Raw genomic sequence first — 26,197 nt, forward strand, 5'->3', positions numbered from 1 at the left:
TGTTTTTGTTTGGAAAAATATGAACCTTACAGCATTAACATCCCCCTTTTTTATTTAAAAAATATAAAAAGCCAATGTAAGTGCAATGTTTTTTCTGTCTTTTTTCACTCTGCAATAGTATAAATATTCTCTTCTTCTGTAGTCTCTCTCAGCCTGGTGGTAGTGAGGAGGTGCGCCGGTCTCTGACGGTCGGTGTGGCCAGCATAGTTTTGTCTCTCATCTCCTCTGCCTGGTTCCCTCTTGATCTCACCGCCCATCAGGCTGCTCTGCTACTTTCTGGAAACCTTCTCGCCGGTACAGAATCATTTAGATTAGAGTAGCTACAGTCACACCTTGGCTGTTTGCAGTCATTTTGTAATGTAATGTGACGTTTAATGCAAGCCCTTAAAGGAGTATTTCACTTTCAGAACGAAAATTTACAGATAATGTACTCACCCCCTTGTCATCCAAGATGTTCATGTCTTTCTTTCTTCAGTTGTAAAAAAAATTATGTTTTTAGAGTAAAACATTTCAAGATTTCTCTCTGTATAATGGACTTCTATGGTGCCCCCGAGTTTGAACTATTTTCTAAAAAAAAAAAAAAAAAAAAAAATATATATATTTATATGCTTTTTAACCTCAAATTAAATAGCGTTTGAGATTAAAAAGTATATAAGTTGTAAATGTTTTTTGAAAATAACCGATCATTTCGCTAGATAAGACCCTTCTTCCTCGGCTGGGTTCATTTAGAGCCCTTTGAAGCTGCATTTATACTGCATTTTGGAAGTTCAAACTTGGGGGCACCATAGAAGTCCATTATATGGAGAGAAATCCTGAGATGTTTTTCTTAAAAAAAAAAAACCCACCATTTCTTTACGATTGAAGAAAGAAAGACATAAACATCTTGGATGACAAGGGGTGAGTACATTATCTGTAAATTTTTGTTCTGAAAGTGAACTACTCCTTAAGGGGTAGTTCACCCAAAAATATAAATTCTCTCATTAATTACTCACCCTCATGTCGTTCCAAACCCGTAAGGCCATCGTTCATCTTCGGAAGACAAATTCGGATATTTTGTTTTAAATCCAAGAGCTTTCTGACCCTCCATAGATAGCAACGCAACTAAACCGTTTAAGTCCCAGGAAGGTAGTAAGGACATGGTTAAAATAGCATGTGACATCAGTGATTCAAGCTTAATTTTATGATGCTATGATAATACTTATTGTGCACAAAGAAAACAAGTAACTTTATTTAGCAATTTCTTCTCTTCCAAGCTCTCGGATTTCATCAAAAATATCTTAATTTGTGTTCAGAAGATGAATGGAAGTCTCACGGGTTTGGAACATAATTTTTGGGAGAACTATCTCTTTAAGTGTGATTCTCTTCTGTTCATCCAAGGCTAATGAAAGTCTCATTCTAATAATTTATTTATTTTAATTTTTTACTTTGTTTTTGTAGCTGTTGCACCAAAGTGCATGAAGAGTCCGTGGGCAGGTGAGGAAGAGTCTAACCCCGCCCCCTCGAAGGCGGAGGAGGCGTGGCCTGCTCTTAACGATCGCTGTCTGGTTGTGATGGTGGAGCAGCTGTTCTCACACTTGCTGAAGATCCTCAACATCTGCGCCCATGTACTGGATGACACACCCCCAGGCCCTGCAGTCAAGGTAAAGGAAGCATTCAGTAGATACTGATTACAATAATGCTTTAAGTGTACATCACATCAACTGTACTTAGTAGTTACAAACCATATTTAAAGCTTTGTCATTTCTGTTAATCTTTCCTTCAGGCTTCTTTGCCCTCATTGGGCAACACTCCATCTCTCAGTCCAATCAGACGAAAGGGTAAAGAGAAGGATATGACTGAGCCAAGCAGTACCCCCATGAGCCCAAAGAAAGGAGAAGCCAACACAGGTACAGTCACTTGTTGACCATACACGTGAATAATTCTACTGTGAGTATGTTTTTTGTATTTTTTTAGTTGAATATTTACAGATATCTTGCACTGTTTTTCTATACAGGCAGAGCAGCGGACAGCACAGCGACACCAGCAGTTAACAAATCCACCACTCTGGGCAGCTTTTATCACCTCCCTCCTTATCTGAAGCTTTATGATGCACTGAGAGCTACACATGCTAATTACAAAGTCAGTTTGCAGTCAAAAGTTTGTCTTTTATATACAGTAGTCAACATTCGAAGTGGATCAAAACCTTTCATCAAATTTGTCCTAAAACCAAAAAGAATACCCATTCTTATCTTAGGACAACTTTTGATTAACTTTTTTGATCCACTTCGAATGTTGACTACTGTATAGCGACTACTGTTGAAAAGTTTGGGTTCAGTACAATTTTTATTATTTTTTTATTTTTTGGAAGAAATTAATACTTTTATTCAGCAAGGGTGCAATTAAAGGGATAGTTAACCAAAAAAATGACCAACTTTGGAACACAAATTAATTATTTTTGATGTGATCCAAGAGCCTTCTGACCCTGCATAGACATCTACGCAACTGACACATTCAAGGCCTAGAAAGGTAGTAAGAACACGGAAGAGAAGAAATTGTTGAATAAAGTAGTTTTTTTTTCTTGTAGCCACATAAAATTAAAATTGAACCACTGATGTCATATGGACTATTTTAACAATGTCCTTACTACCTTTCTGGGCCTTGAATGTATCAGTTGCATTGCTGTCTATGCAGGGTAAGAAAGCTCTTGGATTTCAACAAAAATATCTTAATTTGTGTTCTGTAGATCAACAAAGGTGTTACGGGATTGGAACGACATGGTGATGAATAATTAATGACAGAATTTTCATTTTTGGGTAAACTATACCTTTAAATTAATGAAAAGTAACAGTAAAAACATTCATAATGTTATAGAAAATCTATTTAAAATAAAATTTGTTTATGATTGTTCTTATATACCTAATTCAAAGTACTTAATTCAGGTGGACAAGATAAACCAAATGCCCATCCCTGCTGGATTTATCATGCTTACAGTTTCTATTTTCTTTTCCAAGGTTACATTAGACCTTCACAACACCAATGAGAAGTTTGGGAGTTTCCTGAGGTCGGCGCTTGATGTCCTTTCGCAGCTGCTTGAGTTGGCCACCCTGCACGATATTGGCAAAGTATGATGTCAAAGCTTAATTCCATCTTGTCAGTAAGTGAAGCATAATTAATGTCAAGAACAAAATTCAACCCTGTTTTTTTTTTTTATCTATATAGTGTGTTGAAGAGATCCTGGGTTACCTCAAGTCCTGTTTTTCACGGGAACCCACTATGGCCACTGTGTGTGTTCAGCAGGTTAGACATTTAGTTATTTAGAACATCAAGTTCTTATCCAGAATGAAAATTTTTGGATAATTTACTCACCCCCTTGTCATCCATCTTCATCTCTTTCTTTCATCAGTCGAAAAGAAATTAAGGTTTTTGAGGAAAATATTCCAGGATTTTTCTCCATGTAGTGGACTTCAGTGGTGGCCAACGAGTCCAAATTGCAGTTTGAATGCAGCTTCAAAAGGCTCACAGACAAAGAATAAGGGTCTTGTCTAGTAAAATGATTGTTAATTTTCTTAAAAAAAATAAAAGGGGGCTCATGAGGTTAAGCTAGTGCAAGACGAGCCTTTGTGGTTAAAAATTACATCAATTTAATTTTTTTTTTTTTTTTTAAATGACAGTTTTACTAGATAAGATCCTTATTCCTCAGGGCTAGAGCCTTTTGAAGCTGCATTCAAACTGCAATTTGCAACCCGTTGATCTCCACTGAAGTCCACTATATGGAGAAAAATCCTGGAATATTTTCCTCAAAAACCTTAATTTCTTTTCGACTGAAGAAAGAATCACATGAACGTCTTGGATGACAAGGGGGGTAAGTAAATTACCAAGAAATTTTCCTTCTGGAAGTGAACTTCTCCTTTAATCCATGACATTACAAAGTCCTGGTCTTCACCGTGAGCTCTGTGCTTACAGCTTTTGAAGGCGTTGTTTGGAACCAATCTTGCATCTCAGTATGAGGGGGCTTCGTCTCACCCATGTCGGTCCCAGGGCAAGGCCCTTCGGCTTGGCTCGAGCAGTGTCAGACCCGGCCTCTACCATTACTGCTTCATGGCCCCATACACTCACTTTACCCAGGCCCTCGCAGATGCCAGCCTCAGAAACATGGTGCAAGCTGAACAAGAACAGGACGCCTCTGGGTGAGTAAGAGAATCCTTGTGTATAATATTGCCTCATGAAGATGTATCTATAAATATAATAAACAAAATTAAGAGACACGTAATGACTTAACATGTCGTCGCTGTGATCCTATAGGTGGTTTGATGTCATGCAAAAAGTCTCGAATCAGCTGAGGTCAAGTATCACCAATGTCACTCGGCACAGAGGAGACAAGGTAGGTCGCCTCATAACTCATGACTATAATTAAAAAACATTAAAATGTAATTAAAGGGAAAAATGAAAATTCTGTCAGTAATTACTCACCCTTATGGCGTTCCAAACCTGTAAGACCTTCATTTGTCTTTGGAACTCAAATTAACATATTTTTGATGAAACCACTGACGTCACATGGACTATTTTATGTCCTTACTGCCTTTCTGGGCCTTGAACGTGGTAGTTGCGTTGCTGTCTATGCAGGGTCAGAAAACTCTTGGATTTCATAAAAATATTTTAACTTGTGTTCTGAAGATGAACGAAGGTCTTACAGGTTTGGAGCAACTTGAAAGTGAGTAATTAATGGCAGAATTTTCATTTTTGGGTGAACTAACCTTTTTACATTATGATGACATCTTGACTAACTAAAGTTTTAGTGTTTAATAGTAGACTACTTGTTTGTGTTTCAGAATGCCATTCATAATCACATTCGTTTGTTTGAGCCGTTGGTGATAAAGGCCCTGAAGCAGTACACCACCAGCACCTCGGTTGCTCTGCAAAGACAGGTGCTGGACCTACTCGCCCAACTTGTGCAGCTTCGGGTTAACTACTGTTTGCTTGATTCAGACCAGGTGAGTCTTTTAGAGCTCCTACTGAGTAAAAATGCTACTTTACTCAACATTGGGCGTACACCATTGTAAAATTTTACTATCCTTTTGTTTTTAGGTATTCATTGGTTTCGTGCTGAAGCAGTTTGAGTATATTGAAGTGGGGCAGTTCAGGTAAGATCATCTCACATAGTCACACTAACATTAAAAAGTTTGGGGTCATTTTAGGGTAAGATTTTTTTTATTGTTTTTGAAATAAGTCTCTTATGTTCACCAATGCTGCATTTATTTCATCAAAAATTCAGTAAAACACTTATATTGTAAAATATTATTACAAAACAGTTTTTTATTTGAATAGATTTTAAAATGTAATTTATATCTGTGATTCTGGATATTGATATTGAATTTTCAACAGCCATTATAGTCTTTAATGATCCTTTAGAAATCATGTTAATATGCTGATTTGGTTCATAAGTTATCATATCATTATCAATGTAGAAAACAGTTGTGCTGAATAATATTTTTGTGGAAATTGTGATACATAAAATAAATATAAATATAAAAGTGGAAAAGAACAACATTTGAAATATATGTGTATTTATATATATATATATATATATATTACTGTAACTTCATCATGTCATCCTTCTTGAATTAAAGTATTAAAAAAATCTTACTGGCCCCAAACTTTTGAACAGTAGTGTACAATCAAATGCACATGATTTTATTATATTAAGTTTGCACTAAACGGATTTTTAAAATTTTTGTTGTGCAGGGACTCGGAAGAGATTGTGCCCAACATTTTCTTTTTCCTGGTTCTGCTGTCCTATGAGCGCTACCACTCCAAACAGATAATCAGCATCCCAAAGATTATTCAGCTCTGTGATGGCATCATGGCCAGCGACAGAAAGGCAGTAACACACGGTGTGTAGAATCACAATACAAATACACACACACACACACATATTATTTTTTATTTTTTTTACGTCCTTAAACAGAAAATGTAACAACACTCCAATTTTTTAAGTTTGCTAATAGTGAACAAACAGTCTAAATTAAACAAAAAATATTTGCATATTCAGAAATATTTGCTTTAAAATATGACATAAACATTAATCATTAATATAATCATTAAAACAAGTTTGACTGTTTATTCTTATGCTTCTCTTTATTTCCCAGCAATCCCTGCACTGCAGCCTATAGTTCACGATCTCTTTGTCCTGCGGGGCTCCAATAAAGCAGATGCAGGGAAGGAGCTGGACACTCAAAAGGAAGTGGTGGTGTCCATGCTGCTACGCCTTATACAACACCATCAGGTAACGCTTTGTGCTGGTGCGTGTATTTTTATTGCATTCATGGATTTACATGTAAAATAATGGATGTTTGTGTGTGTAGGTGCTGGAAATGTTTATTCTAGTCCTACAGCAGTGCCATAAAGAGAATGAAGATAAATGGAAGAGGCTTTCACGGCAGATTGCTGACATCATACTGCCAATGATCGGCAAACAGCAAGTACGGCTCTATCTAATCACCTTTCTCTACTCAAATTCAGAATAAAATCGAATGAACAGTTTTGTGTTTTTAAATAAGTGTATTTTACAGATTTGCTTTTGTGTGAATAACAGATGCACCTGGACTCCCATGAGGCATTGGGAGTGTTAAACACACTGTTTGAAACAGTGGCTCCCTCCTCCCTGCGGCCGGTGGACATGCTACTGAAGAGCATGTTCATCACACCTTCTACACTTGTGAGAACTTTCAGTCGTTCATTGCTTAGATAACTTTCCTCATGCAGTAGATATTATTATTACTAGATGAATAGAATGAAGATTGACAGTCAAAAAGCATGTAAAGTTGTGGTCACATAAGCAAAATTTCGATCATAAAGGTTGCCAAATAGAGTGTGGAAGTGTGATTCGTCACTCCACAGAGCAGGTTTCAGCTGCTCCGGAGTCCAGTGTTAGCGTGCTTTACACTTACACTGCCAGTCAAAAGTTTGGACACACTTCCCCATTCTCTTTTGACTTTTGACTGGTTGTGTATACTTAAAATTTAGCAGGGATAAAATTTCACAATTCCACACTTGACTTCACTGAAGTCTTCAGAACAACCCCTTTTTTTTGTTTACAAATGTTTATAAATGCAGACTGCAAGGCTAGTTGCTTGATTTTCTACACCTGTTACAATGGGTCTAATTGAATGCAAGTTTACTTTCATCCTATTAATTGGAACATTGTTTCCCTGTTTTCTTCTGTAGGCATCAGTGGGTACAGTGCAGTTGTGGGTGTCTGGGATTCTCGCCATCCTGCGCGTCCTTATCTCACAATCCACAGAGGACATCATACTGTCTCGTATTCAGGAGCTTTCTTTGTCGCCGTACCTCCTCTCCTGTTCCACCATTCGTCGATTGCGAGAAGATGACCCCTCTCCTCCTGAAGCCCTGCCTACCACCATGGAAGACGCCCATGGAGAGCCACAGCGCATCCCTCCTGAGGAGACGTTTTCTAGGTAATTGCTGGTCACTGGAAATAAAGTTTGGAAAATTAGGGCTGAAGGATTAGTTCATTTCCATTCAATTTAAATTAAATTTTCCTGGTCATTGACACACCCCTATTTTATCCAAAATGTTCATGTTTTTCTTTCTTCAGTTCCATTCCAGGATTTTTCTCCATATCGTGGACTTCAATGGGGAACCAACAAGTTGAAGGTCCAAATTTTAGCTTCAATGCAGCTTCAAAGGGCACTACGTGATGCCAGCCGAGATATAAGGGTCTTATCTAGCAGAACAGTCAATCATTTTCTAAAAAACCCCCCAAAAAAAGAATTTATATAATTTTTTACCACAAATACTCAGCTTGCACTTGCTCGACCTCATGCATTACGTAATCATGCTAGGGTGACCTACCTTTTTGAACCAAAGAACACAGACAAAGAACTAACCACACATGACTTTTCCAACGTGTGGACATGAATGGCATAGCTAGTGCAAGACGAGCATTTTGTGGTTAAAAACTATATTTACTATATAAACTATTTTTATTAGGTTTTTTTTAGAAAATGACAGACTGTTTCGCTAAATAAGCCCCTTATTCCTCAGCTGGGATCGTGTAGAACCCTTTGAAGCTGCATTAAATCTCCAATTTGGACCTTCAACCCATTGATGCCCATAGAATGGGGAAAGTCCTGGAATGTTTTCCTCAAAATCCTTCATTTCTTGATGAAAGAAAGACATTAACATCTTGGATGACATGGGGGTAAATCAATTATCAGGACATTTTTTTCTGTTAGTGAACTAATCCTTAAATGATTAAATAATAAAATAAAATTGAAAACAGAAAACTAACAGCATAGCAACAAGGTAAACATGACAATAATATTTAATTTAATCTCATGTTGTTTCTCAGGTTCTTATTGCAGTTAGTGGGGGTGTTGCTGGATGATATTGCCACTAAGCAGGTGAAAGTTGACATGAGTGAACAACAGCACACGTTCTACTGTCAGCAGCTGGGCACACTGCTCATGTGTTTGATCCACATCTTCAAATCAGGTAGGCAACTCATATACAGTCACATGTCAGTGTGTAGGAACCAAACACATGCCCTTTACCAGCTCAGCAGACTTAATGTTCTCAGTAACTTCCTATTTCCCATATACTTTCTAGGAATGTTCCGACGGATCACGGCAGCGGGCAGCAGGCTACTGAAGGCAGAGGGAGGTGAAGGGGGTAGTTTTTATACTTTGGAGGGTTTGAACAGCCTGGTGCTCCAGCTCATCACTACACACCCGTCTTTGGTCCTGCTCTGGTGTCAGGTCCTTCTCATCATCAACTATACCAACTACACCTGGTGGTCCGAGGTGCATCAGACACCCAGGTCAGACTATATGCTAGCAACCTGTTTAAAATTAAGCACTGTTACAGTCAGGCAAAGCAAAATTATTGGTAATTTCAGGAATAAACTGCTGTTTGTAAGGGCAAAAACAAATTAGCCTTCTACCGGTTGTGATTTATTACAGTTACATGCTGGTTAAGTGGAGCTTGAAATTGCTGTTTGTAGAAAACAAAGCTTGCAGTAGATCTGTTGTTGTTTATTCAGATTTTTTACTTTTTCTGTAATCGACTTGTTTTTCCTTTTCCCTAATTTCATCAGGAGGCACAGTCTGTCCAGCACTAAGCTGCTGAGCCCACACTCATCTGGAGAGGAGGAGAGCCCAGAGGGGAAGCTGGCGATGTGTAACAGAGAGATCGTCCGACGAGGAGCTCTTATCTTTTTCTGTGACTATGTGGTGAGATTTCTCAAGCAACGTGTGTGCTTTTTTAAAGCAGTGTTTGAGCTCTAGCAGTTTGAGATTTATTTTACCTACTCGAAGTGCCATAGCGCTGCTTTTTTGTGAATGAAAAAGAAAATTCTGTCAGTAATTACTTCAGTCCTTCCAAACCCGTAAGACCTTCGTTCATCTTTAGAACACAAGTTAAGATATTTTAAGTCCCAATGCTTTCTTACTCTGCATAGACAGCAATGGAACTGACACGTTCAAGGCCCAGAAAGGTAGTAATGGCATCGTTAAAATTATTTATCTGAAAAATGCCATGCAATGTTTTTTTCTCCTCTCATCTCAGTGTCAAAACCTGCATGACTCTGAGCATCTAACGTGGCTGACGGTAAATCACGTGAGCGATCTGATCAGTCTGTCCCATGAGCCTCCAGTGCAGGATCTCATCAGTGCGGTGCACCGAAATTCAGCAGCCAGTGGACTCTTCATACAGGCTATACAATCACGCTGCGACAACCTTTCTACTGTATGTACATTATATGCACATGCACTGCATCTTCCTTTAGTTCATGTTTTGCTTATCTTTTCATACTTACTGCTTACATATTAAATGTGTAAATCTCCAGCCGGTAATGCTGAAGAAGACCCTGCAGTGTCTGGAAGGCATTCATCTAAGTCAGTCTGGGGCTCTGCTCATGCTATACGTAGACAAGCTACTCAACACGCCGTTCCGTGTGCTGGCTCGCATGGTGGACACACTCGCCTGCAGACGTGTGGAGATGCTGCTTGCTGAGACTCTGCAGGTAAAATCTCACTTTTAAAATTGCCTCATATATCCAGATTTTCCAGGACTGTGAGAATCCTAGTTCGTAAATAGAGATGAATGTTGTTGTGAAAAACAAATTAAAATAATAAATAATATGTCAGTTTTACGTCTTAGCTCTTTTAGCTTATTTTATATCATATTAGCCCCCTTGGAAGTGTACTGAGGCCCCCTAGTGGGCTCTGCACCCCTGGATGAAAACCACTGCACTAAATAATTATTGAGGATAATGTTTTCTTTTCCTACTGTAGAATAGCATCGCTCAGCTGCCACTGGAGGAGCTGGACAGGATTCAGCAGTACCTGCAGACCAGTGGTCTTGCGCAAAGGTAAGGCGGCTCATCGGTTTACTTCTGAACTATTTGTTTTGTTGTTGTTGATAAGATTTCCCAACCTTTCCTTTTTCTCTAATGTCAGGCACCAGAGGTTCTACTCCCTGCTGGACAGGTTTAGAGCCACTATTGCTGAAGATACCACAAGCCCTGTCGCCCCAATTACCTCACACCCACTGGATGGAGACCCAGCCCCTCCCCCTGAAAATGTGGAACCCAATAAGGTCCGACCTACAACTGTGACTAATAGCTGAAAAACTCTTAGCAAAAACATAACATCATTACTTCTCTGTGTGTGTTTTGCAGGAGTGGTATGTTGCTCTGGTGAAATCTCAATGTTGTTTGAGAGGCGAAGGAGCTTTATATGAAACTACAGAGCTCCTGACTAAACTTCCTCAATCTGACCTAAACGAAATCATGACCTGCAAGGTAAAGAACGAGTACATGCGTATCTCTCGTTTTATGGCACAAACACACACTAATGTTGTGTTATTATTGCATTTGCAGGACTTCAACTTGTGTCTGCTGGCATCATGTCTGAGTGTTGGGGTACAGAGGGTGTGTAAGGATCACGGAGCGGTTTTATTTGACACGGCTCAACAGGTCGCCTTCGAACGATTGGCTGGTGTCATAGAGCTCCTCCCTTCTCCTCATCAGCCCCTCCTACTCTCCTCTAAAACATGTGCGGAATACTGGCAGAAGCTTAATCAAGTCTACAGTAAGTCACAATCAAAATTAAGCTTATTTACTCATGCACAAAAAATGAAACTAAATCTAACTAAATGACAACTACATTAGGTGGTGCTGATCAACATATAAAATGTGAACAATAATATTATCAAGGCAAAGGCAAATGCAAGCTGTTGACCATTACTGGTGGTCACTGCAAAATTCCCATTCTTACGTTTGTGTTATCTCATTGTGTTGATGACATAATTATTATTATTCCATCATGGTGAAAATAGTAATAATAATATGAGTAGGTGCTTCCAAACTTTTGTAGGTGTAAGTACATAGGAATTATCCTTTGTGGCAAATACTGCAAATTATAGTGAAGTGGTAATGAACACACTGTCATTGCCTATGTTTGTTTGTGGTTACAGGTGAGCCTGGGTTTTATCAGACTGTGTTGAGTCTGTGTGGCGTGTTGAGTCAGTACCTGCTGTCTCTGTCCAAACTGCCGTCCTCACTGCACATTCCCAAAGACAGAGAGACACTAATTACCACCTTCAGCACCCTCGCCATAGAGGTAAGACTGATGCATAGTTCTTAAATAAGATGATTTTTTTATGAAACGTTCTAGTTGTTGATCGATATTGAAATCAGGGCAGCTATGGATTTTGCATGGAGAAAAATAATTTCTTAAAGGGATATTAAAAAATACTGTCATTAATTGCTTACCCTCATGTTGTTCTAAACCCATAAGACATTTGTTCATCTTCAGAATATATTAAAATATTTTTGATGAGAGCTTTCTGACCCTGTGTAGACAGCAACGGTACTACCACGTTCAAGGCCCAGAAAGGTAGTAAGGACATCATTAAAATAGTCCATCTGACATCAGTGGTTCAACTTAAATTTTATGAAGCTACGAGAATACTTTTGGCCACAAAGAAAACAAATTTCCAAATTCAGTTTTATTTTTGTCCAAATTCTTTTTTTTTATTTTAATTTAAATTTTTCTAAACTTCTTTTTAAGGCGAAACTAAAAAATATCAAAATCAAAAATAGTTTGTAATAATAATAATAATTGTATTATTATTATTAGTAGTAGTAGTAGTGGTAGTAGTAGTAGTATCATTACATTAAGCAATATATTTCTGTCACAGTTTCTGCAAGTCAAACCGAACCTTTATTATGACGGATTTCTGTGAAGACCAAAGTTTCTGTTTGTATATGATATGATAGTAGCCTGGCTATCACCAGACCACGTTATGACTTCGTCATGATTCGTGGTCTGGGAACCACGTTCATTTTCTCGTATTTGAGGCGTGGTTTACGAATGCCCAGAGCCTTTTATTGGGCGATACGAATGTCTATCAAATGCGCCTGTGCGTAGCTCATAGCCAATCGTTTCAATTATACCGGATGACGCATGTAGAGCGAACGCCAAAAGTTGCTTTAAACTTGCGTTCTAAACAACTTAGAACACTATACACCGTGGCTGTATCCGAAATCACCCCCTATACCCTCATTCACTATTCCCTACATTAGTCCACTCATTCAGTCCACTTGAAGGAGTGAGTGAAAACGAGTGAGTGAATTCGGACACTGAGTGCACCGGAAGGACTGCCGCTTTTGCATAGTATTGCTTACTGTTTAACAATCATTTAAAACGGACAGTTCGAGTAGTTAGATTAAAGGATTTATCTTGAACTATGTCAAGGAGTTTACATATAAACCCTGGTTAAACAATTTAATAATCAATTTACAACGAATTTGTACCCGTTGTATGCTGTATTATGCAGTGGACAAGCGAATGGATGGATGATTCAGCTGCGGGCGCCATCGTCTGGCGAGACGCGGGAATTCAGTCGGCGCGCGACTCTCACAGTGCATTATGGGTTATCTCTAGCTGTTGAGCGTACATCGGTTGTACACTCGTTTTTGCGGTGCATTGTGGGATTGAATGAGTGCACTCGGGAACGTTCACTATGGTTTCGAACACCACTTAAAATGGCTGTCCCCTCAAATAGTGCACTATTTGAGGGTATAGGGGGCGATTTCGGATACAGCCCGTGTCTACACCGGACGCGACAGTTGCCGTGCCGCAACAGCTAAAGTATAATAGCTCAAAATCGTTCTAAGGCCCAGCATATTAGCGTTAGCCGCTTATGCTAACGATAAGCTAAGTTAATAACCAACTGCTAAGGTGAGTCGCATAGAAGGCGTCATCGTCTTGCTGCTCCCTCCCCGTTCTGTGATTGGTTCCCTATCTTAGGTGAAAATTAGGTCCATGGTTTCCAGACTGACTAGAAGCGTGAATAAAATCGCGCTGCGCAAGGCAGTATGGGGACACCCAGGCTAATATGATAGTTTTTCTCAAATTAAATGATAAATTGTTCATGAAGTGACTCTTAGAGGTGTTCTAGAGATTGTTTATGTCTTCATGTACTTATACATTAAGGTAGCAGAGGCTGAAAACACCACAAGCTTCACGCACGCTTTAATGTGTGTAGAAAAAGCAAAAACGTGCATTGACGCCATTTATTCACACAGAGACATGCAGAACATGCAGGATTCATATTTAAATAGTATTAAATACTATTAATTTGATTTATATCAGAACACAGTGTCTCTAGCGGTTTGTGCATTATTTCGCGAATTGAATGATTAAAATCAAATGATTCGCGATACAGGATTTGAAGTCCCAATCTAAATCAAATGATTTGTACACTTAATACACTGTACCTTAGTAGTATTACTTTGCATGTGCTTCACTTTATTTTTGCCATTTCGTTTTATTAGTATATTGTTATTTATCTATTTATCTAATTTTAGAATTTGAAAGAGTTGTTTGAATTGTTTGATAAGTGCGAACTCTGATTTTTTTTTTTTTTTTAGTCTAGTAAAATTGATAGCTCTCAATTATACTGTAATGTTACATGGCTATAGTCAATGGTTAAATATTAGGGAAAAAAGAACAATTTCCTAGAGACATCAGTAGTATTGGTATCAGTGATACTCAGTCATGAAAAAATTAAACAGATATTTAAAAGATACTTTTTGTCTTTATGTTGCTTCTACATTTATTTTGATTTTCATTAATCCACCAAAAAATAAAATTAATTGATCACACATTTTTCTAAAAGTAGTAACGACTAATCTCAATTAATCACGATTAATCTCAGACAAATGTGTGATTTAATTATTTATTTTTATTTGATTGACTGCACTAATAAATATTAGTCTTTTTGTGGTATAATATCCCTAACCAAATTCCATGATGTACCATGTTATATAGTACATTTCTATGACTAATTCCGTGACTACATCTGTGCTTTCAGAATTGCCCATAGAGTCCTACATAAGTAAAAGCCACTCAGCTCATGTATCTCTTTCTCTATTTGTAGGTGGTGGTTTGGCGTTTGCTGCAGGATCAGCTGCCTCTGAGTGTGGACATGCAGATGAGTCTGTCGTGTCTGTGTCTGGCTCTCCAGCAGCCGGCGGTGTGGACACACTTTGCCTCCCACACTTACCTCACACACACCTGCTCCATCATCCACTGTATACAGCTCCTCATACATGCAGGTCTGTGTTAAAAATATCAGCCTAATAAAACATTATAAAAGAGCAATCAAAATGCATATTCATTTTGTGATATTGATGTTATGTAGTCGCTGTTGGTCCTGGTGACCAGCTTCTGAGGCCGGAGCGGAAAACATTAGAGCAGTCAGAAGATGAGCTGGACTCTGCAGATAGTAAGTTAACTCATACATTTTATACACTGATTCAGGATGACCTCTACAACAAGTTTTAATCTAACTGTTTTTTTTTTAAGAACTTGAATGGAGGTGTTGTGAGATCATGGCTGAGCTGGTTGAAGGTCTGCAGAGTGTGCTGGCTCTGGGTCACCACAGAAACAGGAACATCCCAGCATTCCTTACACCTACCCTACGGAATGTCATCATCAGCCTGGCCAGGCTGCCCATTGTGAACAGCTACACCCGAATCCCACCACTAGTGAGAGAATGATCGACTGTTTATGCATTCATTGTGTTTATATGTGTTTAGAAGTGTGTGAAAGTATTCGTGTGTTTGATTTAACAGGTCTGGAAGCTGGGCTGGTCCCCCAGGCCAAGTGGAGAATTTGGCACAGCATTGCCAGAGATCCCTGTAGAGTTCCTGCAAGAGAAAGACGTCTTCAGAGAGTTCCTCTATCGAATTAACACTCTGGGTATGAGAGACTAGTTTTAGAGTTTGTGTCTTTTTAAAGGGTTAAAAATTCTGTTAATAATTACTCACCCTTATGTCGTTCCAAACCCGCAAGATCTTTGTTCATCTTTGGAACACAAATTAAGATATTTTTGATGCAATTTGAAAGCTTTCTGTCTCTGCATAGACACAAGTGCAACTGACACGTTCAAGGCCCAGAAGGGTAGCAAAGACATTGTTAAAGGAAAAGTTCATCTCCAGAACCAAAATTTACAGATAGATAATTTACTCACCCCCTTGTCATCCAAGATGTTTGTGTCTGTCTTTCTTCAGTCATAAAGGATTTCTCTCCATATAGTGGACTTCTATGATGCCTGTGAGTTTGAACTTTCAAAATTCAGATTAAATGCAGCTTCAAATGGCTCTAAATGATCCCAGCCAATGAACAAGGGTCTTATATAGCAAAACAATCGTATAGTATTGTATTGTAATTGTATCTGATAGTTTCTCTAGATAAGGCCCTTATTCCTCGGCTGGGATCGTTCAGAGCCCTTTGAAGCTGCATTTAAACCACATTTTGGAATTTCAAACTCTGGGCCATCATTAAAGTCCGCTATATGGAGAGAAATCCTGAAATGTTTTCCTCAAAAAACATAATTTCTTTACGACCATCTTGGTTGTCAACGGGTGAGTAAATTATCAGTAAATTTTTGTTCTGGAAGTGAACTTCTCCTTTAAAATAGTCCATGTGAAAACAGTGGTTCAATAGTAAACCCTAGTTTAATGATGTCGTTACTACCTTGTTGTTACAAAAATAATTTAGTTTCACATAAAAGTTTCATTGATGATAATAATAAATGTTTCTTAAGCACAAAATCGGTATATTAGAATGATTTCAGAAGAATCATGTGACACTGAAGACTTGAGTAGTGATAATGGAAATTCAACTTTGCCATCATATTGCAGGTTGGAGCAGTCGGACACAGTTTGAGGAGACGTGGGCCACTCTGTTGGGAGTGCTGGTCACTCAGCCAATCACGATGGACCAAGAAGAGGAAACCCAGCAGGAGGTAAATCATTCAGCTACTGCCAAAAGTATAAACACTCGTCCAGGTTTTGGGCACTGTGAGTGATAGATAAGACGTGTTTGTTTGTGTCACAGGAGGATATGGAGAGGACTCAGATAAATGTACTGGCAGTTCAGGCCATCACCTCTCTGGTGCTGAGCGCCATGACTCTGCCGACAGCAGGAAATCCAGCCGTAAGCTGCCCTGAACAGCAGCCCCGCAATAAAATCCTTAAAGCTCTGGATACCAGGTATGTACACATTTATTTTATTCATGTGTTGGGCCTCTGGGTTTAGATGTGGATCATAAGTTTGTGTGTGCTTTGTAGGTTTGGTCGTAAGCTGAGTGTGATTAGAGGTATGGTTGAGCGTGAGATTCAGGCCATGGTGTCAAAGAGAGACAACATCGCCACACACTTCCCCTATCAAGCCTGGGACCCTGTGCCATCCTTATCATCCTCAACAGCAGGTCAGTGCTCAGCCGAAAGATCCTTTTACTCTATATGTTGTACACAGTTTTTGGTCACATTCATAACCTTTGTGTGTGTGTTTGTATGTCTGCAATGTTCAGGCACCCTCATCAGCCATGAGAAGCTCCTGCTGCAAATTAACACAGAGAGGGAGATGGGCAACATGGACTACAAACTGGGTCAAGTTAGTAAACTGACTAATCTACAAACCATGGTTTTATTAAAATTTATATGTATGTTTAATTCTAGGGGTGGGCGATATACCGGTAGACACGATTAACCGGTAGAAATTTGTCAAATGGTAGAGATTTTGGCCTATCGTCTCTATTGCAGTTACACGCTCCCACTTTATAGACCTTGAATGGTTAAAAACACACACATTTGTGTCAAAATGCCCGTCTTTGCAAGATACACGTAATCATAAACAGTAATTTAAGTCTTAAGTGAAATCAAACAGCTGAGAAAGAAAACACACGTGTAATAGCATATTTTTAATTTAGGCTAGTATTAGTTTTTTATGGTGACTCATTGCTGCCACACATTATTTGTTCCACTTTATTATGTTGTAATAACGACGTTATGTCATCTTTTCTCGTTAAAACTACATCTTTTTTCGTAATAACGAGATGTTGTTAAAACTTATACCAAGATGTTGTTAAAATAACATCTTTTTCTTTTTAAAACCACATTTAACAAGATTATTTAACGAGATGTTATGTTGTTAAAACTAGTGTTGTCAAAAATATCGATATTTCGATAAATATTGATACTGAAATATCTGAACGGTACCAATACTAATTTCCCGAAGTATCGATACTAGCCGAGCTTTCACTTCTCCTTAAAGGCGCGTGACCGCAGTGCCTGTCTCTCGTCTCATTCAAGTGAAGCGAATAGGAAGGCGAGTGCGGCGACCTCGCGACCGGCTTTGTTTGATAAAGAACACAGCAGGAGTGCTATCTGGAAATATTTCGGACATGAAGCAAATGAACATGGAAAGCCGAAGTACACAAGCAAGCCATCATATAAGAGTTGCTACAGAGCAGTGCTAACAAAAGGCGCTAACACCACTAATTTCGCAAAGCACCTGAAAGACAGACACCCGGATCTATATAAAAAATTTCGAGAGGTTGGTAACTGTGCTCATTTTAACCAAGCGGCAACCTCCCGCTCTATCTATTGAAACCAACACGGAAGTGGCTTAAACTGCAATTCATCGACTGGCCGCTAGAGACTGGCTGCAAAAGGGAGTCAGTCCCATTGACTCCCCATGTTAAAATGCCCAACTTTACAGCAGAAAAAAACATGTTTACAGCCTGGTTCAAAAAGTGGTTTTAGACTATAAAGCTAATTTCGGCCTTCATGTCAACTGTGAGGGGGTGATTTTTTTTATAAACTCATCCGTTTAAGTTATATTAAGCCGTAAAGTTCTGCATAATTAAGGGCGTGGCCATTTGAGTGACAGGAGGATTGCCGCTGCTGTCACCACTGGTGCGCTAAGTAGGCGTGGTTTCAGCACCCAGCTCCACCCACGTCCCGCCTCTTTGCCCATTTTCGATGATCCGGGAATGCACGCGATGACGAGATTCCAAGATGGCGACGGCGAATCCCGCCCACTATAGGCTTCAAAAACGCTCTTCAGAAATCTACGGATGACGTCATGGACACTACGTCCATATTTTTTACAGTCTATGATTTTAACATTACTGAATCATTAAATAAGATTGCCTATTATTGTTACTGATATGAGTGTTGTCCCGTTTTTTACCGTAGGTCGTTAATATAATCTGATTGAGGAATCTTAGACGAGTAAATACTTTAACTGCGGTCAAATGTAAATTAACTGCGCACATTTAACTTTATTTAAAAAAAAAGAAAATCATTACTTAAATTCTGCAATTTGTCTTAATGTCTATCCAGAGCATTGTTTTCGCGTGTGATGCACGCATGTTTGCTTGCATGGATTAGTGATTATGAAATCTGTTCATCAAATAATATTAATGTATTAACCAGCATTTATGAACGATGAGCAATGCATTTGTTACAGTAAGTTTTAATCTTTGATAACCGTAGGTAATAAAAATACATAATACATAATAAAAAATATTAACAAATAGAACTTTAGATTTTAATTAGTTAATGTATTAGTAAATGATAGTTTAAATTAACTTTTAACTGAGATTAATAAATGTTTTGGAAGTATTTTTCATTGTTTAGTCTTGTTAACTAATGTTAACATATCTTTTACCATTTAACTTAAGTTCTGAGATTAGTCAGTTAATTTTAAAAGTGTGGTCTAAAAAGAAAAAAAAAAGTTTACGACCTACACTACCAGTTGTATTTGAACAGCAAAGAAAGTATGAAGCAAACTCAAATGAAGCTAAGAAGATGAACAGGGCTGTAGCAGTGTACATATGCATATACTGTACCTCATTGTCATGTTCTAGACTTACTATATGTTATATTTATCTTTAAATTAAAAAAGAAATTTACCCCCTTAATACTGTGGCAGTTTTTTTTTTCTCTGTGGTATCGAAAATAGTATCGAATATCGATATATTTCAAGGTATCGTATCGAAGTTAGAAATTCCAGTATCGTGACAACCCTAGTTAAAACATCTTTTTCTTGTTAAATCTGCATGTTTTCTCCTAATAACAATGTTATGTAGTCAAAATGAAAAGTCGATTATCTTGTTAAAACAACATCTTTTCTCGTTGTAATGACGTTAACACTTGTGATACTGCGATGTTGTTAAAATCACTTCTTTTTGTTGTTAAAACATGTTTTTCATCTAATAACAAGATGTTATGTCACTAAAATGACAATTATCTAATTAAAACGACATCCTTTTTCAAAATAACAAGATGTTATGATGTTAAAAATTGTGATACCGAGATGTTATGTTGTTAAAATTACATATTTTTGTCGTTAAAACATCTTTTCTCCTTACAAGCAGATGTTGTTGTAAAAGTTGATACCAACATAACATTTTGTTATTATGAGAAAAAATGTAATTTTAACAATAAAAAGATGTCATTTTTAACAGCATAAGATCTTATTACGAGAAAAGATGTTTTAGTGACAACATCTCGTTATTACAAGAAAAGATATAATTTTAACGGAAAAAAGATGTCATTTAGGCAACATATCATCTCGTTATTACAAGAAAAGATGTTATTTTTATGATAACACCTTGTTATTACAAGAAAAGATGTAATTTTACCAAGAAACAATGTCGTTAAAAAGTAACGTTACAACATTGAGTGAACAAAAATGTAGAGAATTATGAAATTTCTATGGTATCAAAAATTCTGTTGTGATATATTGTTACAGTGAAATAAAATGACTCATATTGTGATATAAGATTTTGTTCATATTGTCCACCCCTGTTTGATTCCCACTTTCAGAGTGTGAGTTTAATGAGTTTACACTCATTGATGTCACAGTCATTATTGCAGATATTTTAGAGGTTAATGTATAATATTGTGCTATTCATTTAGCTTACCTGTTATCCAGCAAACACAAGGAGTGACACTGTATGCCAAATATTTTTTCTATATTTTGGTAGAATTCGTTATTCATTTTGAAGCCTCTGAAAAAGGTATTTGCTTTTTTGGCACATCTCTGCTTACAATATCAATCCTGTACACTTTGCAGGTGTCAATTCACTCAGTGTGGTTGGGAAATAACATCACCCCTCTGAGGGAGGAAGAGTGGGGTGAGGATGAGGAAGATGAAGCAGATGCTCCTGCACCTTCCTCACCACCAGTATCGCCAATCAACTCCAGGTCAGACTTGCAAAGTTACTAGCAAAACAGCTCTTTAAAACCAGCATCATCTAGACTTCACACTCTGCATTGTCTTTCTTCTCATCCTGTTCAGGAAGCACCGTGCTGGAGTTGACATCCATTCTTGCTCTCAGTTCCTTCTGGAGCTCTACAGTCAATGGATCCTCCCTGGCAGCCCCAGTAGCAAGAAGACTCCTGTTGTGCTCCTCAGTGAGGTGGTCAGATCGGTGAGTCTATGCTTAGGCGTTCTTTTATAGCATTTCATCAACATTTTTCTGCTCTTCCTATTACTTTAACACATATCCTTTCTCTGTCCTTGTGTCGTCAAGCTGCTGGCAGTGTCTGATCTCTTTACCGAGAGGAATCAGTTTGATATGATGTTCTCCACCCTGACTGAGCTGCAGAAAGTCCATCCACCAGAAGATGAGATTCTCAACCAGTACCTCGTGCCAGCTATCTGCAAAGCAGCTGCAGTGCTTGGCATGGTAAGCATGTATATGCACTGATGCAGTAGCTACAGTTGAGGTCAAAAGTTTATATACACCTTACAGAAACTGCAAAATGTTAATTATTGTACTAAAATAAGAGGGATCATACAAAATGCATGTTAGTTTTTATTTAGTACTGACCTGAATAAGATATTTCACATCAAAGATGTTTAAATAGTCCACGAGAGAATTTTTTTTTATAAAATTTATAATACTAACCCCCTTCAAAAGTTTACATACACTTGATTTTAATACTGTGTTGTTACCTGAATGATGTTTTTTTTTTTTTGTTTAGTGATAGTTGTTCATGAGAGTCCCTTGTTTGTCCTGAACAGTTAAACTGCCTGCTGTTCTCCAGAAAAATCCTTCTGGTCCCAGAAATTCTTTTTTTTTTTTTTTAGCATTTTTGTGTATTTAACTCTTTCCAGTAATGACTGTATGATTTTGAGATCCACATTTTCACACTGAGGTAAACTGAGAGATTCATATGCAACTATTAAAGAAAGTTCAAACGCTCACTGATGCATCATAAGGGAACACAATGCATTAAGAGCCTTTTGGAATTTGAAGATCAGGGTAAATTTAACTTATTTTCTGTTCTGGGAAACATGTAAGAATATTTTGTAACTTCTAAAGGGCAGTACTAAATGAAAACAAATAAGATATTTAGGCAAAATAAGAAAAATGTACACATCGTAATTCTGTTTTCACCCCCTAGCTCTTAATGCAATGTTTTTACTTCTGGAGCATTTAAACCTTCTATGAGTTCCTCAGTTTGTCCACAGTGTGAAAGGATGGATCTCAAAATTATACAGTCATTGTTGGAAAGAGTTCAAATACACAAAAATGGTGAAAAACCAAAGAATTAGTTTGACCTGAAAGATTTTTCTGATGGAAGGTGGGCAGTTTACCTGTTCAGGACAAACAATGGACTCATGAACAACTATCACTAAACAAAAAAACACAGCTGTGGATCATTCAGGTAATGACACAGTATTAAGAATCAAGTGTATGTAAACTTTTGAAAGGGATCTTTTTAATATTCAACTAATATTTTCTCTTGTGGACTATATGTAAATGTCTTTTATGCTAAATATCTTACTCAGGTCAGTACTAAATAAAAAATGACTTGCATTTTGTATGATCCCTCTTAAATTTGGTAAAATAATTACTAAATTACCTAACATTTTGCAGATTCTGCTAGGTGTATGTAAACTTTTAACCTCAACTGTATACAAATAAATGCAGTTACAGCTATTTAACAATGTGGACTGATATATTTATGTCAGGATAAAGCCATCGCAGAGCCTGTGTGCCGTCTCTTGGAGAGCACCTTGCGCAGCACTCATCTGCCCAGTCGAATTGGTGCTCTGCACGGAGTTCTGTACGTGCTGGAGTGCGACCTACTAGACGATACAGCACGCCAGCTTATACCAACCGTCAGTGAATACCTGCTCTCTAACCTTAAAGCTATAGCACAGTGAGTAACACTACAACCTGAATACATACACACACACACACACACACACACACACACACACACACACACACACATTATGGTCTGTCTTTTTAGCAATCTTCCTATTACCAGCTTTGAGCTTTAACCCCTACTCCACACCACTCATTAGTGTTACACTAGCTCTTAATGTTTGCTGTTTTATTTAAGAGAATATGGGATGAGAGGTTAACGGCTTGCATCCTGCACTGGATGAAAGACTTCACACTGTTAGCGTCTCTCTTAAGAGGTTATGCCCCATGCAGTCAAAGCTAATGCCAAAGTCTCTGTGGCATGCTGGGAGACTCAATAATAGGTTCACACTGGCAATCACAACATACGCTTGCACGCTGCATGGTCATCAGCTCCTCATTAGCTGTAATGTATGGTGTCTTACTGAGATCTGAGATCCCTCATTAAAGCCCAGGACTAGAATTAGAAGCAAATAACCTCACTGAAAATAGACAAGTGTGTTTATGCTCAACACTGTTTGTGTGTGTCTCTCAGCTGTGTGAATCTACACAACCAGCAGCATGTGTTGGTGATGTGTGCGGTGGCATTCTACATGATGGAGAACTACCCTCTGGATGTAGGGTCTGAGTTCAATGCTGGGATCATTCAGGTGATAAGAGGCCACAATTTGGAAAAAAAATGAAATATTAAAGGGATAGTTCACCCAAAAATGAAAATTCTGTTGTTAATTACTCACACTCATGTTGTTCCAAACCCAACCTTTGTTTATGTTCGAAACACAAATTAAGATTTTTTTTTTTATGAAATCGTTGCTGTCTACAGGGTCAGAAAGCTTAAATTGTGCTCTGAAGATGAACGAAGGTCTTACAGGTTTGGAACAACACGAGGGTGATTAATTTAATTACAGAATTTAGATTTTTGGGTGAACTGTCCCTTTAAGCTACCTTTTTAAAGCACTTGTCCTTTTCATGGACACTCTGATATGTCACTGATTCTTCTCTCTCTACTGTTGTACCTTCTCTACATCTCCAGCTGTGCTGTATGATGCTGTCTGCTAGTGAGGAGGCCACACCGTCCATCATCTACCACTGCATTCTGCGAGGTCTGGAGCGGCTGCTTCTGTCTGAGCAGTTGTCGCGCATGGATGCGGAGACGCTAGTCAAGCTGAGCGTTGAACGTGTGAACATGCCCAGCCCACACCGTGCCATGGCTGCCCTGGGTCTCATGCTCACCTGCATGTACACAGGTGTGGCTGGAGAGGAAGGCAGGACACATTTCAGCTTCATCTTTAATACTTACCCACCCTACTAACAAAAACAACTATAAGAACAGACTCATCTTAGATGCTCACCCTACTAACAGAGCACATAGTAGTCCAGTCCTCAATATGAATTCAGGAAGAACATGTCTTGTGCGAGACACTTTTGTTCCTGTGAAACCGAAGAGAAAATGTTAGATAAGAAGATTGCCATTCATAATGTCTATTATGTAATTTTTTTTTTTTAGTCAGGATTTATTCACCTTTTTCTTGCCATGAGAAATTTTATGGGTCTGGCTTCCAGTCTCATTCGCATCCAGCTATTTTTATCTATACAAAACGTCTCGTTTTCCTTCTTGAAACTGCAAATTTGTCAGTCGTGGCCTAAAGGTTAGAGAGTCGTACTTGTAACCCAAAGGTTGCGGGTTCGAGTCTCAGGTCCGGCAGGGATTGTAGGTGGGGGAAGTGAATTATCAGCACTCTCTCCACCCTCAATACCACGACTGAGGTGAGTCCCTTGAGCAAGGCACCGAACCCCCAACTGCTCCCCGGGCGCCGCAGCAATGGCTGCCCACTGCTCCGGGTGTGTGTTCACGGTGTGTGTGTTCACTACTGTGTGTGTGCACTTGGATGGGTTAAATGCAGAGCACAAATTCCTAGTATGGGTCACCATACATTGCCTCACGTCACCTCCTTTCCTTTCCTTTCCTTTCCTTTCCTTTCCTTTCCTTTCCTTTCCTTTCTTCTCGTTGTTATTAGTCTCACCCATAGGCTCACTTCCGTGTTAAAGAAAAAGGTGGATAGGAATATCTGAATGAATCCATTATGGAGCTGTTTCTCTTACTGGTGGCTGTGATTTTACCCAACAGGGAAGGAGAAGGGAAGTCCTGGGCGTCCTGCTGATGCAGACCCCGCAGCTCCTGACAGCGAATCGGTCATCGTTGCAATGGAGCGTGTATCCGTTCTGTTTGACAGGTACGTATGTATTTTTTGGAAGAAACTTGATGAAAACTTAATTTTAGCCCTGTATTCCACTGATTTGTCTATGGAAAATTCATGTTGCAGGATTCGCAAAGGCTTTCCAAGTGAGGCGCGTGTGGTAGCCCGGATACTTCCTCAGTTCCTGGATGACTTTTTCCCACTGCAGGATGTCATGAATAAAGTCATCGGGGAGTTCTTGTCCAATCAGCAGCCTTACCCGCAATTCATGGCTACAGTAGTATACAAGGCAAGTGGAAATTTTTGGGTGCAGAATTTTGCATAATCTTGCATAATGCTTCAGGTACTCTGCAGAGTCAGAAATGAACTTTTCCATTGAGGGGCAATATTTGCTCCCTAGAATTGACTTCCAGGGCCATTTTTTACATTCGTGGGGGCAATTTTTCTAATCAACTTATTATAAAAACCATATGTTGTCTTCAATGTCAAGTACTTAAATTTACTCAATTATCTTAACCAATATTCTAAACTGTTGTCAATAACAATAGACTGTTTAAAATTGTATCTAAATTATACAGGTAAAAAATAGGAGAAAGCTTTTCCTTTTGTTTGGAGTGTTCAGTGAGTTCTGTCACGAAATATACGTCATTCAACCCGGCCAATCAGGTTGTGAACGTACCACTATGCCTTTAGGTTTGGTATCTTTGGGTGCGTTGTCATAAAGGCCAATGTGAATACTAAGCGGACCAGGACCAAATGTATAATTTTCCTTTTGGGTCCGGACCAAATGAACCAAACTAACCAAACTAAATGTGTGAACACACCCTTAGAGGCATTTTTGCCCCTTTATCTTGAATTTATGGGTCATTTTTGTGGCACCTGTTGTGAAATCTGCAATTTTTCACTCTCACACTAAATTCACGATTGTGTGGATTCCAATCGTGAAAATTCAACATCTGTAAATGTTTTGGACCCTCTTGGCTTTCATTTTATGGACAAAACAGTTAAAACCTTAAAGGTATAGTTCACTCAAATATGAAAATTCTGTCTTTCTCACCCTCATGTCGTTCCAAAAACACCAGGCCTTCGTTCATCTTACAAAAACACAAATTAAGATATTTTTGATGAAATCTGAGAGCGTTCTGACCCTGCATAGACAGCGATGAAACTGACACGTTCAAGACTCATAAAGGCAGTAAAGACATCGTTAAAATAGTCTATGTGACATTAGTGGTTCAACCGTAATCCGTCATGGTCCGTCATAACATTACGGTTGAACCACTAATGTCACATGGACTATTTTAACGATGTCCTTACTACCTTTATGAGTCTTGAACGTGTCAGTTGTGTTGATGTCTATGCAGGGTCAGAAACCTCTCAAATTTCATCAAAAATATCGTAATTTGTGCTCCAAAGATGAACGAAGGTCTTACAGGTTTGGAACTACATGAGGATAAGTAATTGACAGAATTTTA

General features: G+C 38.5%; 1 protein-coding gene across 1 annotated transcript in view; it reads left to right on the plus strand.

The window, feature by feature from the left end:
* Positions 1-26,197, plus strand: part of htt (huntingtin) — a 51,825-nt gene that overhangs the window by 21,374 nt on the left and 4,254 nt on the right. Inside the window, exons 24-64 of the mRNA XM_073841865.1 lie at positions 143-294; positions 1,438-1,640; positions 1,763-1,886; positions 1,994-2,118; positions 2,991-3,101; positions 3,199-3,276; positions 3,943-4,166; positions 4,282-4,360; positions 4,809-4,970; positions 5,065-5,120; positions 5,722-5,870; positions 6,126-6,262; positions 6,342-6,458; positions 6,572-6,694; positions 7,204-7,454; positions 8,351-8,493; positions 8,608-8,818; positions 9,095-9,230; positions 9,565-9,744; positions 9,845-10,021; positions 10,293-10,369; positions 10,458-10,596; positions 10,679-10,801; positions 10,880-11,090; positions 11,476-11,621; positions 14,446-14,623; positions 14,710-14,793; positions 14,874-15,055; positions 15,143-15,269; positions 16,214-16,317; positions 16,410-16,564; positions 16,643-16,782; positions 16,885-16,967; positions 20,439-20,569; positions 20,664-20,796; positions 20,899-21,054; positions 22,347-22,537; positions 23,060-23,174; positions 23,558-23,771; positions 24,653-24,758; positions 24,849-25,011. Coding sequence (XP_073697966.1) covers positions 143-294; positions 1,438-1,640; positions 1,763-1,886; positions 1,994-2,118; positions 2,991-3,101; positions 3,199-3,276; positions 3,943-4,166; positions 4,282-4,360; positions 4,809-4,970; positions 5,065-5,120; positions 5,722-5,870; positions 6,126-6,262; positions 6,342-6,458; positions 6,572-6,694; positions 7,204-7,454; positions 8,351-8,493; positions 8,608-8,818; positions 9,095-9,230; positions 9,565-9,744; positions 9,845-10,021; positions 10,293-10,369; positions 10,458-10,596; positions 10,679-10,801; positions 10,880-11,090; positions 11,476-11,621; positions 14,446-14,623; positions 14,710-14,793; positions 14,874-15,055; positions 15,143-15,269; positions 16,214-16,317; positions 16,410-16,564; positions 16,643-16,782; positions 16,885-16,967; positions 20,439-20,569; positions 20,664-20,796; positions 20,899-21,054; positions 22,347-22,537; positions 23,060-23,174; positions 23,558-23,771; positions 24,653-24,758; positions 24,849-25,011 — 5,896 coding nt within the window. The remainder of the gene's footprint in view (positions 1-142; positions 295-1,437; positions 1,641-1,762; positions 1,887-1,993; positions 2,119-2,990; positions 3,102-3,198; positions 3,277-3,942; positions 4,167-4,281; positions 4,361-4,808; positions 4,971-5,064; positions 5,121-5,721; positions 5,871-6,125; positions 6,263-6,341; positions 6,459-6,571; positions 6,695-7,203; positions 7,455-8,350; positions 8,494-8,607; positions 8,819-9,094; positions 9,231-9,564; positions 9,745-9,844; positions 10,022-10,292; positions 10,370-10,457; positions 10,597-10,678; positions 10,802-10,879; positions 11,091-11,475; positions 11,622-14,445; positions 14,624-14,709; positions 14,794-14,873; positions 15,056-15,142; positions 15,270-16,213; positions 16,318-16,409; positions 16,565-16,642; positions 16,783-16,884; positions 16,968-20,438; positions 20,570-20,663; positions 20,797-20,898; positions 21,055-22,346; positions 22,538-23,059; positions 23,175-23,557; positions 23,772-24,652; positions 24,759-24,848; positions 25,012-26,197) is intronic.

The sequence above is a fragment of the Garra rufa genome, chromosome 6, assembly GCF_049309525.1.
Source record: "Garra rufa chromosome 6, GarRuf1.0, whole genome shotgun sequence".
NCBI classification, from domain to species: Eukaryota; Metazoa; Chordata; class Actinopteri; order Cypriniformes; family Cyprinidae; genus Garra; species Garra rufa.